Source organism: Leptonotus elevatus, chromosome 19 (assembly GCF_054856555.1).
Source record: "Leptonotus elevatus isolate MCC_2025b chromosome 19, RoL_Lele_1.0, whole genome shotgun sequence".
Classification (NCBI taxonomy): domain Eukaryota; kingdom Metazoa; phylum Chordata; class Actinopteri; order Syngnathiformes; family Syngnathidae; genus Leptonotus; species Leptonotus elevatus.
In genome coordinates, this window is record NC_141257.1 from 14906900 (window position 1) to 14924008 (window position 17109).

The following is a 17109-nucleotide window of genomic DNA, read 5'->3' on the forward strand; positions in this document are numbered from 1 at the left end:
CCGTGACCTGGTTACTGGACACTGAGCAGTATACAACAGCTTGTAATGATGGTCAGTTTTATGTAAGTAAGTGGGCGGGGAAAGTGGGACTTAGAAAATATTCAATGTCAATCCCATTGAAAATGAATGGGGAAAAGTTTATATTTAACGTTAAATTGTGCCCATACTGTATGTAATGTGGAATCAATCAGACGATAAATACCTTGGAAGGCGGGAATTTTTGAAGCAAGTTGAAATTCGAACGGTGTAAATCGGATGTATTAATGTGGTAGTTATTACACGGCAAAAAAGTGAGCAGAATAAAATACTGTAATAATTAAGAATAAAGAATCTCAATAACATGTGAGACTGCTTCCAGCATTCCCACAATTAGTGGTTGAATTATGCTTTCTTATCGCACGCAAATCAAATCATAGAAGCACTTGTACCAATAATAAAGTAATTACACACAAAGGGTGCTATTTTTGTGATGGTATTTCTAAATTGTCAGTTTTTCCCCCCACTGATTTATTCACTTGTGTCATTTGTTATGTTGTTCATTCATCATTGAAGTTAAGACTGTTTTATTATCAGTATGTGAATGTTTGGGAATGGTTTTAATTGAGACCAGATTTTTGCAACTACAGTGTACTGCCATAGAACTATGGAAGGGCATGTGGCCTTGTAGAAACCTGAATCAGCTCACTGAAATATTTACCAAGATAAAGGAAAGGAAGGCTCAGCATTTACTTGGAGGAGTTCATGTGACTCACTCATGTGATTTAATTTTGACAGGGAAATGTATTTGCAATTAGAAATTGTCTGGGAGCGAATGTAACCTTCTCTATAGTTCTGCTGCGTTAGTTTTTGCCAGCATGCCAAAGTTTTTTTGATACAAGCATGCTCAGTGGTGTCTTGAATGTGCAGTTGGCTGATGATTATGTTTGGTGTCCTTCCTATCAGTCTGCGATGTGTTTGGGTTTGTTCACGTCTGGAACAATAATAACTACCGCACACGACTTAACCCAAAATTACATTTAACACATCATTTATCTCAGTTTGCCATCTAAATCACTGTCTATAGACCTAAACTCAAGGGATTTGTTTGAATGATGGTTGAGTTCATTGTCGTGAAAACCATTCGTCAACGTTTTTTTTAGAGGAGCAGTAGAACCAAGATAAACTTAAACAGGAAATAAGTCAGCATCTTGTCTGAATGTAATATACAGCATGTCAACAGTGGTATTTAAATAAGCAGTGTGTTTGTTAGAGGTGAATGAAGCAGACCAGCGGTTGCCAAACTTTTTACACCAAGTATCACCTAAAAATAAAAAAAATGACTTGGCTCTCAAAGTACTATCTTCAAGACCAACACTGAAATACAGTAGCAAAACAAACGCAAGACTAAGGCTTGTGTCAGTGTTCCTAAGCAGAAGTTTTATACCTAAAAAATAGGGTTGTTTAATGCCATTTTTTTTTTCAGACCGATGCCAGTACGAGTACTCAACTCTTGAGTAGTCATTGTTATGATACCAAGTGTCGATACCACTAGTACTTTTGATACATAACACACCCCCCCCCCCCGCCAAAAAACTATATATCCCATTATAGCATTTTTCCTTAAAATTGCATGAAATTAATGGCAATTTTCTATACTTCTAAATTCTAATTTATAGTTCCTAATCATAAAACAGCCATAGGGGGGCGGCCTAACAATACCTTGAAATAAAGCCTGGTATCGACCCAATACCGATACCTGGTATTGGTACTCGCCCATCCCTACTAAAAACGATATCTACTACTAGTTGGGTAGGGCCGGGTTTAAAAGATCAAATAATCTATATCGAATCGATTTTCCTTTTTGAGCCCAATATCAATTCATAAAACTATGAATCGATTATTTAAATATCTCATTCGTTCCCATAAATTCTGAAGAAAATATATATACGGTATATATTTTTTTGTATCTAATTGTTTTCTTGAAATTTACTGTTCACATAAATTTAAAAGTATTTTCTTACATTTATGAAAGACCTGACTTATTGCTCTTTAGGACAATTCAGAATATTTTAAGTTTGTATTTACAATTATTAAATTGGAATTATGAAAATATTTTCATCTCATCCTTGCTGATGTCAATGTTCGTGTAACACTTAATTCATTATAACACGTGTTACTACTTACATTAAAAAACTAAATCATTTGACCAGTTACTGCCTCTGCAAAATTCACTTTGGCACTTAATATTTGTGGAGTTTTTATTATGTACATTTAACAGGGTTTTTCCTATGTAGAAAATTGGGAGGCGGCCGCCGCCACCTAATTTGTTGATATCGCTCAACACAGCCGCAGCGCTCCAGCTTGGCAGCAACGTATTTTACCTGCAGTTGCAGCATTGTGCCATTATGGAGGCGCAATATCAACAGCAGTGCACCAGAAAGACTTAAAGCAAAAACCAAAGAAACAAAAAAACTTTATTGTACCAAAGAAGAAACAAGTCACGAAGCAACCGTTGCACACGGCTATTTCCTGGTTTTGAGGCGGAGGTGGCGCGCTCCAGCCATCGCCAAAGTCATAAAAACACAGTATATACAATAAAAATAATACTACATCGCTGAACAATATTTACAATTGCATGTATGATCGTAATAAAAAAAACAATAAAAAAAACGCGGGTTGCGGCCGACGCACACCCAGCCATCCACTTTAATCAGTGCTCCAGCCAAGTTGCAGCACGGAGCCTCCGCTATGGTCATGGCTCCATCTTCGGGTATAGCAGCTTTAGAGACCGTAGGAATCCTTCAGCTGCCTGGTGAGTGAGGACGATTAGCCGTTGACTCTTCGCGGCCAAAATTAATGAGACTGCTGGTGTGTTGCACTCGCGTTGAGCTTCGCGTGCCTGTAGTGTCATGAGAGCAATATTTCATCCACGGTGGAAATGCAAAATGTTTGTAGTTTGTATATATATATATTGTGCATATTTAACATGATGCTGGCTGGCTGTTTATTATTATTATTATTATTATTATTATTATTATTATTATTATTATTATTATTATTATTATTATTATTATTATTATTATTATCATCATCATTAATATCGATATCATTATCATCATTATTAGGCCTGGGTTTAAAAAAATCGATATATCTAATCGATATTCCTTTTCATAGCCCAATATTGATTCATAAAACCATGACTCTATACTTTTAAATATGGCCACCAAATGCAAATGTGCCTTGGTATCGGTCACTGCCGATACCTGGTATTGGTAGTCGCCCATTATGTTTAGGATGGTACCACCTCTGCCTCAATTTGAGCCAAGATAAACCCTGTTCAAGAAAAATTGATGTTCCATATTTAATCAATATCGGATTGAACTGAAGTGAATCGAATCGAAATGAACTCTTGTGAATGAAAATCTAATTGATTCAGGAAATTAGACTTGATACCCAGCCCTAGAGTTAGGCACTTCCGTTAATCGTCACTTCGGCGAGTGCAGAATGACGCGAAGCCTCATAAAAATACATGGACTGAGCACCGACTGAAGCAGGTTTACATCCATACAGATGGTCTCATTCCGTGTATTTTTGCAAAGCGTCATAAAACATTCGCTGAAAATGCAGAAGCAAAAGGTCGCATTGTCATCGACGGGAATGGATGATTAATGGAAGTGCCCAGCTCTGTTTACTACTATTATTGTAAGCCACTGTTTTGTTACAGTTGACGTCGCGCTTAAATAGAGAAAAAAACCTTGTGAATCCTGTGAATAATACGCATTCCCCCCTATAAAAAATATTATCCCAAATCATGGGGGGGAGTATTATACACGGGACACTGTAGTTTATATGAAACAAAAATTTGTTATGACCTAGTTGTTGTAAAAAAAAAAAAAAGTTTAATACTTTGTCCTGCACTTCCAAAAATATATTTATACTTTTTTTATATATATATTTTTTTTATGCTAGAGCATACAGAATGCTTTGATACAGCTTCTGACATGAAGAGTTCGCTTAAATCAATGGTAGTTATTACAAAAAACGGTCAGCAGGCAGCAGCACAGTATAAGAGATCAGCCAGGGCCATGTTGCAACAAAATATTTTTCCAGTGCTTTCAACAGGTTTGTGAATAATGATGAGACTTATATTCTATATATTCTATAATATTTATTCTGCTATATTCTAATGCTAATTGCTGCAAAATGGAAACAGATAAAAACATATTTTTTTTCTGATGAACGAAGAGACTCTAATCTTTCTTTTGGTAGGTTGCATGTTTTTATAGTAATCAAACACAATATTCTGTGGGGCTCGCAAAATCAGTCAAAATCTAGTAAAACAACCGGGAGGGAAGAAGGTTGCTTCAGTGAAAATGGCTGGGAGTGAATGAGTTCATGTCTAATGTTACAAATTTACATCATATAAGATTATTCTTGCTCACCGTGACTCAAAGAGTATCATGGGCGCCACTGTATTAACACCCGTTACCCTATTGTAGCGACGTCATCGAAGGATCACAGGAACGAGTCAGTGAACTCTGTTTATTGACAACAAAAGAAGCTGCTATGCTAAATAGCGGACAAAAAATACCAGCAAGTCATGAAGAGCACACACAGATATTGCTTGCTAGTCTTGTTTTGTGCTGATGTGGGGCGCGATCGGAAACATGCACCGAGCACACTCCGACCGTCTGTAAACTTTGATTTTCAGTTTTATAAACAAGGCTTTGCAAAAAGTGCATTCAACAAACGATAGCTGCGCTCACTGTTCTCACTTGCGTTCGGTACTTGACTTTGAGGTGCGTTCACAGACCACTCACAGAGTAGGACATCTCAAACATCCATAGAAATACTCATTCAATGCACCAAACAACATTCACTTGTATGTGAGCCCATTGCATGGGGTACATGAAAACATTTTAGAATTTATTTGACGCACTGGACTGAGTGTAGATTAAACCCCCAAGATTGTCTTAAACAGTAAAAAAAAAGAGGGCAATCATCATGTTTTATGTACAGTAAAAGTAAGTAAGTAAGTAAGTGTTATGGGGGCATTAAAAACATGCACTTGGACAAATGTGACCAGATGATAAAGGAAACCAGCAATTCGGGGTATCATATTATACATGGGTACATTTTATACACGGTAAGTAAAATTGGGCCGATATAAAGTTTGTGAAACAATTTTCCCTTCACATAAGACACCATGTGTGGGATGTATGCTTCATTTGTGTGGAGTGATAATTTCATTAACAAAAAATTGTTGCCATATTTTTCGTCACGAACATTTTCTGTCAGACGAAAATGAAATGAAAACTAAAATAGAAGCCATTCATTGAGACGGTGACAATAATTGAAATTGACTGACAAGTTTGTAAATGACTAAAACGAAACCAACACAGTGACGAAAATTCACAAAATCCAATCAGAAGCAAGAATGAAACGCTTGTGGGAGAAATGAACCACTCAGAAACTGTTCACTGCACTTTATTTAATGTTTAAACATATTTACATTCATTGTACAGCTGTAAGATTATTGTCAATTATACACTTGATGGCGTATTATTGTCAGTTCAACATGTTTCATTGAAACTAAGTTTAAAAAATACACTGTTGTTTTAAATGTGTCTTGCATTGCGTGTTAAACTACAGTTACAAATAGGTGTGTTATAATTTTCTGTATAGAAGTTTAAATGTATGCTGAAGGAAAACATCAACTAAATTATCAATTTAGTTGACTAAAATTGCTCTTTATTTTCATCGGCTAAAATTGAATTAGGCGGAACGGTGGGTGACTGGTTAGCACGTTTGCCTCACAGTGCAGAGGACGTGAGATCGAGTCCGGGCTTCGGCCTTCCTGTGCGGAGTTTGCATGTTCTCCCCGTGCTTGCGTGGGTTTTCTCCGGGTATTCCGGTTTCCTTCCACATTTCCAAAGACATGCATGGCAGGTTAATTAAACACTCCAAATTGTCCATAAGTGTGATCGTGAGTGTGGATGGTTGTTCGTCTCTGTGTGCCCTGCGATTGGCTGGCAACCAGTTCAGGGTGTACCCCGCCTACTGCCTGAAGACAGCTGGGATATGCTCCAGCGACCCTTGTGAGGACAAGCGGTTAAGAAAATGGATGGATGGATACAATTGAATTAAAAATCAAATACAATCAGATGACTAAATTATGACTACAACTTTAATTGATTTTAGTCAAAAGATTAATTTCTTGTCAAAATTAACACTGTTTGTATGTAAATGGAACTTTCTGTGAACAGCTTTGTGCCTTGTCAATATGCATTTCAACATATTCCAGTCTCGTCAGTTATTTCAGTAACCATTGTTTGTGGGTTTTTCTTTCTTAAGCTGAAGGTTACCAACAAATTTGTCTGTGCCGGGTGTACAAAGAAAAGAACACTGCAGAGCACATTGAAATCTCAAGGCTTTCACACATTTTGAGATTGAATAGAACAGATAGAGTAAAAAAGCACATTGGACAAATGGACCCTCCATTTGTCCAAAGTGCTTTTTTACCTTATCATGGTATGGAGGACCAAAACTAAAAATAAATAAATGAATAAAAGTAAAAAATAAAAACAGATAAAAAAAATTATTGAAAGATTATATACAATTTTTTTTATATAAATGGCAATTAAAAAAATCTATTTATCTGTCTATCTATCTATCTATCTATCTATCGATCGATCGTGATTTGTGTCTGTCATGCTTGGGTTTGTTGTTTTGGCTTTGGGTCCTGTCTTGCCTTACCTGTACTCGTCATCCTGTTCCCTTGTCGTCCAATAATCTCCCCCAGCCACTTGTGTCTTGTTCAGGTGTCTCTCGTTGTCTCGTCAGTTGGCAGGTTTTATTCAGTCTGGGTTGGATCATTGTCGCTGTCACCACTCTTGTGTTTTGTTGTTACTTTGATTTTTGGTATTTTCAGAACTTTGTTGGTTTTGTTTATTTAGAGTTTTACCCAGTTCCCCTGTTAGTGTTTTTGTTATCTATCTATCTATCTATCTATCTATCTATCTATCTATCTATCTATCTATCTATCTATCTATCTATCTATCTATCTATCTATCTATCTATCTATCTATCTATCTATCTATCTATCTATCTATCTATCTATCTATCCCTAAATGAATAAATAAATACAAGTAAAAAAATAAATAAAAAACGAGATTCTAAAAATAAATATAAAAATAAATGTCCAAATAAATATATAAATATAATTAAATATCAATCAATGAATAAAAATATTTTATTATTTATTTCATGCTGCAGACGCTCTGTCAGATTTATTTTTGTATTTATTTTTACTTGATTTATTTAGGGATATATATGTATATTGTTGTTTTATTTCCATTAAAAAAAAAATGTGTTTAATTTTTGAATTATATTTTTTATATCCGGTTTTTATTTTCACTTTTATTTATTTAGTCATTTATTTATTTTTAATTTTGGCAGTTTTGGTCCTCCATAATCATGTATTTGTTTTGTGTCTTTGCAGCAGCATCATGTCAGTGAACCCTCCGAGTAGCAATGACGCCTGCCTCAGCATCGTCCACAGCCTCATGTGCCATCGGCAGGGCGGGGAGAACGAGGGCTTTGCTAAGCGGGCCATTGAGAGCCTGGTCAAGAAGCTGAAGGAGAAGAAGGACGAGTTGGACTCGCTCATCACGGCTATCACCACCAATGGCGTCCATCCAAGCAAGTGTGTCACCATTCAGAGGACGCTTGATGGACGACTGCAGGTCAGTCATTAGGAAGTCATCAACTGCCTCACAGTGCTTTGGATTTTTGTACTACTTTTTAAAACTTGAACTACATTTATTTGTTACAAGGTATGTTGGATTGGAAAATAACATGAAATTGCTTTAACTGTGAAAACACACAATATTTCTGTTCTTGTGAACAGTGCTAGAAATACATATACAGGTATTTGTTGTTACAGTTTTTCTCCATAGGTTTGGCACATTTCTTGAAGCTGAGATGACATTTTCAAAACTGCAAGCTCATTTGGCCAAACAGACTTACATTTGTGCACAGTTCATTAGCAAAAGCACATATCTATCCCAAAACTGCTCACACATGCTTCACTCCAAGTTCCTTTCCCAAACAAAGAGTCGGTACAGTCACAACTGCAAAGATCTTTCTCAATTGCTTTGGCTCATCTGCATTCACTTTGTTTTTTTGCCAAAAATAACTTGGATGATTTTGCACAACTCTTTGGATCATCTGCAAAAGCTCATGTCTCTCCCAAAACCGCTCATCTGTGTGTCAAAATCACATTTCTATGTCATACAAGTAGTCAGTGCCCCCAAAATGCGTCGTCCCTTTGGCATTCTGTGAGCACCACAAGTCAAAATCATTAGATGTTTTCTCACAACAGCCATTCAAAATACAATTATTTATAAAACTGGGGGGTGGGGGGGGGGGGGGGTTACAAGAGCAGTATTCAAAGTTTGCGGTTTGACATACTCCACTCAGTCAAGGAAATTGCAACAGTTTTTATTCACAGTTACTTACACATTAGAGTGCAACAAAAGAAAGTGTAAGCCAAATTCTGTATATTTATGAAAAACTAAAAACTAATAACTAAAATCATATCTCGCACACAGCGTAAATGAAGAACCAACTACTGTAACACTTTCACTTTCACTAGCCTTCCCCCTCTTGGACATCATCCTCATTCTCTTGGGCATCCATACGCTGCTCTCTGTTTGGTCAAAGGTTTTCATCTACATTGCAGCGGATATTTTCCCTTGTAATGCAGCGAGGAAAAAAACCTTGTGAATGTCTCAACCATCCTCTACACCAGAGGTAGGCAGTCTCGGTCCTCGAGGGCCGGAGTCTTGCAGGTTTTGAAGGTGTCTCACTTCCAACACAAGCTAATTCCAATCAACAGGATCGTTATCAGGCTTATACAACAATTTACTATCAGCTGTGTTGGAGAAGGGCGGGTGGGTGTGTTTGAGTTGTGCCCGCCCCGCTCCGGTGGACCTCCTGGCACCTCGGGCGGGCCCCAGTATCCGGGGGCGAGCCCTATCGCCCTGCCGGGCTGGTCCCATATGCCCGCCGGGGTCCCCGGGTGGGTGGGGGTTTGGTGGGTGGGTGCGCCTCCTGCCCCTGCCCGGTTGGGGGGGGGGGGGGGGGGCTGCTGGTCGCTCCTCTTAACTCTTTGACTGCCATAAACGTTATAAAACGTTTAGCATAAACCTAGGGAAGGGCGCCGAGGACGTTAAAAGACGTCCCCTATGTTTTTTTTTTTTTTTTTTTTTCAAAAACGGGTGCAGGAAAGCCTTGGGCAGCTGTGCTGAAAGTATCAGGCAGATCTGAATAGTAAAAGACTCGTTTTGGCCCCTAGAGGGCAGCGATGACTCTCTTTGCACAAGGTTGGATGGGCCACCCACCGTGGGCGTCAGTAGAAGACGTGAGGCGGAGCTAGAGTGTTGAGGAGACAATGGCTGATGAAGCCACAACAATGGCTGACCAAGCAACCGGTTGCAAGCAGCTCACGCTTGAGCATTTTTTTCAAAGACGGAAAGCATCAATCAATACTAAAAAGCGCATTGATGTCGACGATGATGATGACTCCGAGCTCTACGCCAAAGTTGGAAGCTTTGGCGTGACTGTTATGAACACGTAGTAAGCCTCACCGGCTAAGCGCGGCTAGCGCTGCTAAGGCCGGAAAACGCGCACAATAGCCGGCCGGGTACTTCTACACAATCGGACATTCGATCGGGCGATGGAGAGTTGGCATCGACCAATGCAGATTGATGATGATGATGATGATGACTCCGAGCTCTACGCCAAAGTTGGAAGCTTTGGCGTGACTGTTATGAACACGTAGTAAGCCTCACCGGCTAAGCGCGGCTAGCGCGGCTAGCGCTGCTAAGGCCGGAAAACGCGGAGCTGCACAAGCGGACATTCGATCGGACAATGAAGAGTACCCCGAGTCCAATGCATATTCATCGGAGGAGCGGGTACAGTCTGATCACGGAGAAGACACTGTTTCTGGACTACGATGCCACCATGAATGGAGTGGATAAAATGGATCAGAACATCTCCTACCACCCGGTATAGCAACTGAAGGACGCGAGGAAGCGAGACGTAACACCACCGTAACGTAACCGTAGCATGATCCTGATATTAGACTTGATGACACACTGCAGTATATACTTGCTATTCCCCGGAAAAAAACGGCCTGCAAGAAAGTGGCGCACGCGAAGAGGCAATCTGTTGTGCAAATGCTGTTGCGTCTCTTTGCACGCAGGAGAGTGTTACAAAAAGAAAAACTGTCGTTGAAACATCCACATATTTGTAAATAGCACCACAGTTGCACACATTTGTAAATAGTTTGCCAAATTGTTGTCAAATTGTTACACTGTTGAATGTAAATAAACGTATTTTGCTATCAAAAAACACTTTTTCATTCTTGGTGGTAGTGTTTTATAGAAGTAAAGCACTATTTAGGTGTTTGTGGCATCATTCATGGACAAAAAGAAGTGTCAAATTCACTAGAATGCATGAAATAATATCGTTTCACTAAAAGCTTGATTTCTCCGTATTTTGGTCCAAAACAGGCGAAATTGGGTCAAACTAACCATTTTCTATTGTTGATTACTAAAGAACGGAATAAGGTAGAAACAAACTTTTTTTTTCTGATGAAAGATGAAAGTCCAATCTTTCATTTGGTAGTACGTGTGTTTCCATAGTCCAAACAGAACATTTTCTGTGGACCTTGAAAGATCAGTCAAAATGCTTAAATCGGGTGGCACTGACGGCATCCCTTTTCTGAAAACGTCTGGCAGTCAAAGAGTTAACTCACTGCACTAGTTTTGCACAATACACTTTGTTTATAGACATATAGGGCACGTAACACACTTTGGGGGGGGGGGGGGGGTTAGGGTGGAGACACCGTCTTCGCCCTACAACTCCCCTCCAATTTTAATGCACCACACAACTGGGGGGGGGGGGGGGTACATTCGGTCGGGGATTGTCCTTTGGCGCTGCCGTGGCCTGGGGGGCCCCTGAGGTGTTGCGCTTGCTCTGTCCTGGCAGGGGTCGACGGCTACCCTCCTTGGTGGAGATTTTCATGCATGCCAGATCCACCACACCAGCATCTATCGAAACTCAAACACAATCTGCTTCTTCCTCTGGTCGTTCAATCGGTGGAGGCTGGTGTCTGTGGATCTCACTCTGCTTCATCTGTCCTTCCTTCCTTTCCTCAGTCTCTCCTTTGGTCTCTTGAGGTCTCCCTAATTTGTTGGAATTTAGATGTTTCTGGGTTTGGTGAAAGACTCTGGTTGGTTACCCGGTGGATAGTAGGTAATTTCTGGTCGGTGCTGGATTTCACTTTCCTTTCTTTTCTTTGATCCTTCCTTGGTTCTCCTGACAACCTCACGACTCTAGCTGGATTCTGAAGTATTCGGTTTAGGTATGGGATTTTTAATAGGTTTTAGGTGAACTAATGAATATACACTCACACGCACGCACACGCGCACACGCACATGCACATACAAAATAAAAATATAAATAAAAAGAGAGCAATGATGATGACATGTCAAATCGGTAAAATTGCCGAATGAACAATACTGAGCTCAACAACAAAAAACAACAACAACAAACAAAAAAAGGAGAAGGGCAAAATGCAAAACCTGCAGGACTTCGGTCCTCGATGCCCACCTCTGCTCTACACTGATCCCCTGTGATATGCTGGACTAATTTTGACAATTGAATAGATGATTTAGTATATTATGTCTTACACACTGAAATCCTGCTGGCATGTTTTGGAGAGGATAGCCATTAGACTGAAAAACAACTAATCCAGCTCGATCAGCAAGATCTATTCATTTGGAAAATGTGCTAAATGTGGGCAGATTGTGCTAATTGTAGGCTAAATGTACTCAACCATTAGCACAGATCCACTGAGGCAATTGAGACAATTTGATGAAAGCAATGAGAAATTGCATTCAGTTGAGACCAATTGTAAGGTAGTTTAGGGATTTGTCCATGGTATTTTGAAAACGTCATCTCAGTTTCAAGAAATGCGCCAAACCTATGGATTTTTTTTTTTACAATATTTTCACAAATTAATCTTAATTTCGCAAATATTTGTCTGTTATTTAAGGGAATAAATTAAGGGTGTCAAACTCATATTAGCTCAGGGGCCACATGGAGGAAAATATATAACCAAGTGGGTCAGATCTGTAAAATCATTGTATATAATGAAAAAAAAAAACATCAATTATACGCAGATTTTTTGCTATTTGTGGGCCAGCCCTAAATTGCCAGGCGCAACTGTAATTATATTGTCCCAAAAAATAACACAAATGCATATACCTGTATATTGTTCACAGAATGCATTGTGTGGTATTGTTAATGAAGTTATAAGGACGTAAATTATTTTCATATGTGTAGTTGAATGCGTCTCTTAGTCAGAATGTTTGTGTTTGATTTATGTTGGTCCATGTTTTTTTTTTTTAAACAAACTAACTTTAAATTGGATGTAAAATACAGACATCCAGAGCAATTCCGTGTACCAGTTGCATTGCTCATCTGAGGATTGCTTGTGAAATTACGAATTGATTTGCTTTGATTGTGGCCGGCTGATTAATTCGCCTCTTAAAAAAAAAAAACTTTTACTTTACAAAATCATCTTGCGGGCCGAATTAAACCCCTTTGTGGGCCTGATCCGGCCCGCGGGCCGTATGTTTGACACAACTGGAATAAACTGTAAAATGCAACTTAAAAACTAAAAAAAGAAGAGGTAATAATATTTTGAAAATTTTAATTTTACAATAAATTATTTGTTAATTGACTAATGTTTTTATTGAAAATAACTACAATTACTGTAATGTCCTCGATAGTAACATTCCTTGTCATTGAAAGGACATCTAAAGAGATATAGGATAGGGGAAAGCTTGAGAGGGTGAATAGTATGTAAAGCAAAGAATTGGATCTGAATTTAAAGGCCCATTGAGCTATTTTCAGCAGTAAAAAGTTAATATTTTGTGTATAATTAATGTGATAACCTTATTATTTTTCATGTACAATTAATACCTTTAAAACCAAATTTTCCACTTGCTGTCGACTGAAGATGACATCACCTGTGCTAAAGAAGTAGGTAACGACCAATCATGGCTCAGATTACGGACCAAACCCAGAAAACAGGTGAGCCATGATTGGTCGTTACTACTTCCGCAGCACAGGTGATGTCATCTTCAGTCGACAGCAAGTGGCAAAATTTGTTTTTAAAGGTATTAATTGTACATGAAAAATAATGAAGTCATCTAATTAATTCTGGACAAAATATTAACTTTTCACTGCTGAAAATAACTCAGTGTCAAGTATCTCTTTAAGGATGCTACCTCTGCTGTGTCCTTGAGCAAGATACTGAACAGTGAACACCTGATGCTGTGTCATCAGAAGCTGAATGAGTAGTCAAAATGTAAATAGGTTTGAAAGCCTCGTAAAGCACTTTATAAATGAATTACCATAACAGTAAATTGTTGCAATTTTAAACCCAATATCTTTTGTTTTTCAACAGTTTTTTTGACATTTTGAAAAAGTAGTTATTTTTTTATTATTTATATTACATCAAACACAAACTATTATACAACCTCTTTCCATAAAATAATGTCATTAAAAACAACTAATAACAGCACATTCCTGTAATTTTAAGCATTACTATAGACCATTTGCACATGACTTCACAGCCTTCATAGGAACGACCCCCTCCCAGACGGTGGACAGCAAAAGAACCACTTGCCCCGTACAGATCCATTGAATCTCGTATAGCGTATAGTCCTGCATCTAATTGATTATCTTCTAAAATGGTCATATCTTGCTTGTGCGGTCGGTTGTACTAAAAGACACGAAAGGCTGTAAACCAAATGTAGCTTTTTATCACATATCTACTGATAAAGATAAAATACGTCATTGGTAGCAGCCCGACTCGAGAGGCAGCCCTCAAAAGTATTTGCGAATTTGCAGCGATCATCTTTTACGAAGTTAGTAGATCAATGTTCATATATTTTACTAGCAAACATACACTCTGACAGAGATTGTAACAGGAGGTGTCTCAAATCACATTAACGAGCCAGATAGTTAGCGTCTACTCCCAACTGCACACATGGCGATTTGGTCTTTGTGCTTGGAGTTTTTCACTCTGGAGCTCAATCTTTCGGAGTCATAATCATGAAATTACTGCATAGCTTGCTACTACGATACTCATTTGTTCCATGCTAGTCAACATAATAACATAACATCATCATAGCGTTTCAATATCGAACGGAATGTGTAAAAATAAGTCGGTTAGCATGATAAGTTTTACCTTTGCTTTGCATTACGATGTATGTTGTCCCCCGGGTGTGAGCGTAGCATCTCGTCCCAGAGACCGCCAGTGACAAGCTTTTAAATCAGCCCCGGTGTAAGAAGGAGATATACAGCATTGACTACATAATGATATAGGTCGTGCGCTGTGAATTCCAGCAAAGTCTGAGATTTGATGAACTTGGTAAAAACAGCAGGCGCCAGAAGGTAAGGGGCTGTTTCCAAACTAGCAATCTCCAACTTAAATGTCATTAATTTTATTTTTGAAGGACGTGTACTGACATCATTTCAGGACTGTTTTGTTAAACATAATGGATCCGTCCCAATAGTGTGACATGACTGCAAACGGGAAAGATGTAAGTTTAACATTTTTTATTTAGCCTTACTTCCTATCCTTTCTAATAAGAGATGTGCACTTTCTACCATATTCCTGGTGCATTTTTAGTGCCTAAAGTGGGAGCTACATTTGTCGTGTGGAGGTTGTTTGGTTACAAGAGGTCAGAGATGATAAAGCAGCCGGTGGTTGGATAATATGGAGCGATTGCGTATTGTTTTGTCAAGATACAATCCGCGGTGGTTATATTACCGTGACTGGCAACTCGCTACCTAGTTGACATGACTTTGTGATGCTAACCGGCCGCTAAGTGGTCTCGATGAGACGGCTTGCACGTGCAGTGGCCTAAATGTGCACATTTGTGTTATTCATAACCGCTTGTAAATGTCTACAAGCATTCACGGCAAATCAGAGACATTCACGGCAAAATAACCATTGCCTAAACAATCACAAACTAACGCTACAACATACTCTCTGTAGTAACATTATACTACTTTTTCTTATGGTAAAACGTTATGCCACTTTTCCACATATTAAAATAGTTCTCAAATGTGTAAAACACATGTCTGTATTTTTATTTTCTTCTGCTCCCATGGTCAGTCGTTTCTATTCACAACATTAGCACATGGCTACCATGACTGAAATCACTGCCCCTTCGAGAGAGAAGGATATGGCCTAGGCGTGGCCTGGTGCAGCTATTTACATAAAAGTGACACACGCCTAAAACAGGCTGTTTTGAACAGAGCATTTTTTGGCTGATTTAGGGACAGCAAAAATATTAGATCCAAAGTCAATTTTGACGAATGCATGTCACAGACAAGTCTTTTACACATTTGAGAACTATTGTAGTATGTTGAAAATTTGAATAATATGAGACCTTTAAGTAGATATCGCGCTCTGAGTCCCGACTAAATGTGCAACTTTGACTGAGAGGATAACTTTGTTTGAAGTAGTAGATTCCATGGCTCCATGGGCAATAATAACTTTTAATTAGTAAAATAACAGTCGCTAACTGATTAAGTCGCTCCTTGTCACGTCCACTTCCATTCAACAGTCATTTCCTTCCACCGTCCACCATAGGGCAGTCACGTGATCACGTGATGTTGGTGCAAAAGGTCTATTGGTAATACATTTCTTTGTGAAAATGTTTCTAATTAAACATTAAAAACAACCAGAAAATAAGGCACAGTCTTGTTAAAATCACAACTACAAATTGTATTTTAATTATGGAAGAAAAGTATATTTATGAGAAGTAATTTTTTTTATTTCACTTTTTTTTTTTGTGCCCCAGCTACTGGAAAATTACCGTTTTGTTTGTTTGTTTGTTTTTTTACTCTGAGGGAATGCCACACTAAGGTAGAGGGAGGGGAGCACAAATGTAGCTTGCAGTAGGTTGTCTGTCAGTCTTTGGAGTCGATATATATGGTGTGTGTTAATTGTGTTACTTCTCAGGTGGCAGGGAGGAAAGGCTTTCCTCATGTGATTTACGCACGGCTGTGGCGCTGGCCTGACCTCCACAAAAATGAACTCAAGCATGTCAAGTTCTGCCAGTATGCCTTTGACCTGAAGTACGACAACGTGTGTGTAAACCCCTACCATTATGAGAGGGTGGTTTCTCCAGGCATTGGTAGGTTCAAATTATCTTAGCACAAAATTGGCATAGGCAAATTTGAGTGATATATCTTTAATCTTGTTTTGATTTCCCATTTTCCCCCTTTGACAGTTGGTCTCAGTCTTCACAATACAGGTAAATTCCAGCTTACACAAATACACTATGATCCACCATATATAGTAATACACTGTAAAAAATGTATGTGTTTGCATGCGTACTGCACTGATAAAAATTTAACCTAACCTTCTGTTCCATCCTACAGCGGCGCCCGGTGGTCTGATCAAAGAAGAATACATCCACGACTGCATCCAAATGGATCTCCCACCTGGTATGCCGCTATCTGACCACCAAGCAACGCTAAAGATGCCTCCTCCAGACCACTATGGCCAACCCCTGCCTCCTCCACATCTGTCGTCTGAGCCTCACGGACCCCCACCGGTCACCAGATACACACAGCTGCCTGTCTCACCCAAAGGTTGGCTGTTCCAGGGAGTTTTAACATTGCAAACATTACATATGACAATGGTACTGATATTGATACTTTTAACATTGACAAACTGTTGATGAGTGATATTTGGTTTCATATCCTGATAAAAATATATTTTCACAATATGGATGTTGGAACTGAGGCAGCACGTTACAATAGTCACAGTTCTTGGGTTTGAATACGGGCTCAGGCCCTTCCGTCTGGCATTTGCATGGGTACACCCACTTGTTGCTCAGCCAGTCACAATTAGGTTAAGGTGCGGGAAAAATGATAACAAATGTCATCATAAAAAAAAAAAAATAAGGATAGGCGAGTATCGATATCAGGTATCGGTAAAGGGCCGATACCCAGCCTTATTTCAAGGTATCG

General features: G+C 38.9%; 1 protein-coding gene across 1 annotated transcript in view; it reads left to right on the forward strand.

Moving 5' to 3' along the window:
• Positions 1 to 17109, forward strand: part of smad10a (SMAD family member 10a) — a 43032-nt gene that overhangs the window by 9638 nt on the left and 16285 nt on the right. The window contains exons 3-6 of the mRNA XM_086062424.1: positions 7481 to 7724; positions 16094 to 16268; positions 16365 to 16388; positions 16516 to 16728. Coding sequence (XP_085918550.1) covers positions 7481 to 7724; positions 16094 to 16268; positions 16365 to 16388; positions 16516 to 16728 — 656 coding nt within the window. The remainder of the gene's footprint in view (positions 1 to 7480; positions 7725 to 16093; positions 16269 to 16364; positions 16389 to 16515; positions 16729 to 17109) is intronic.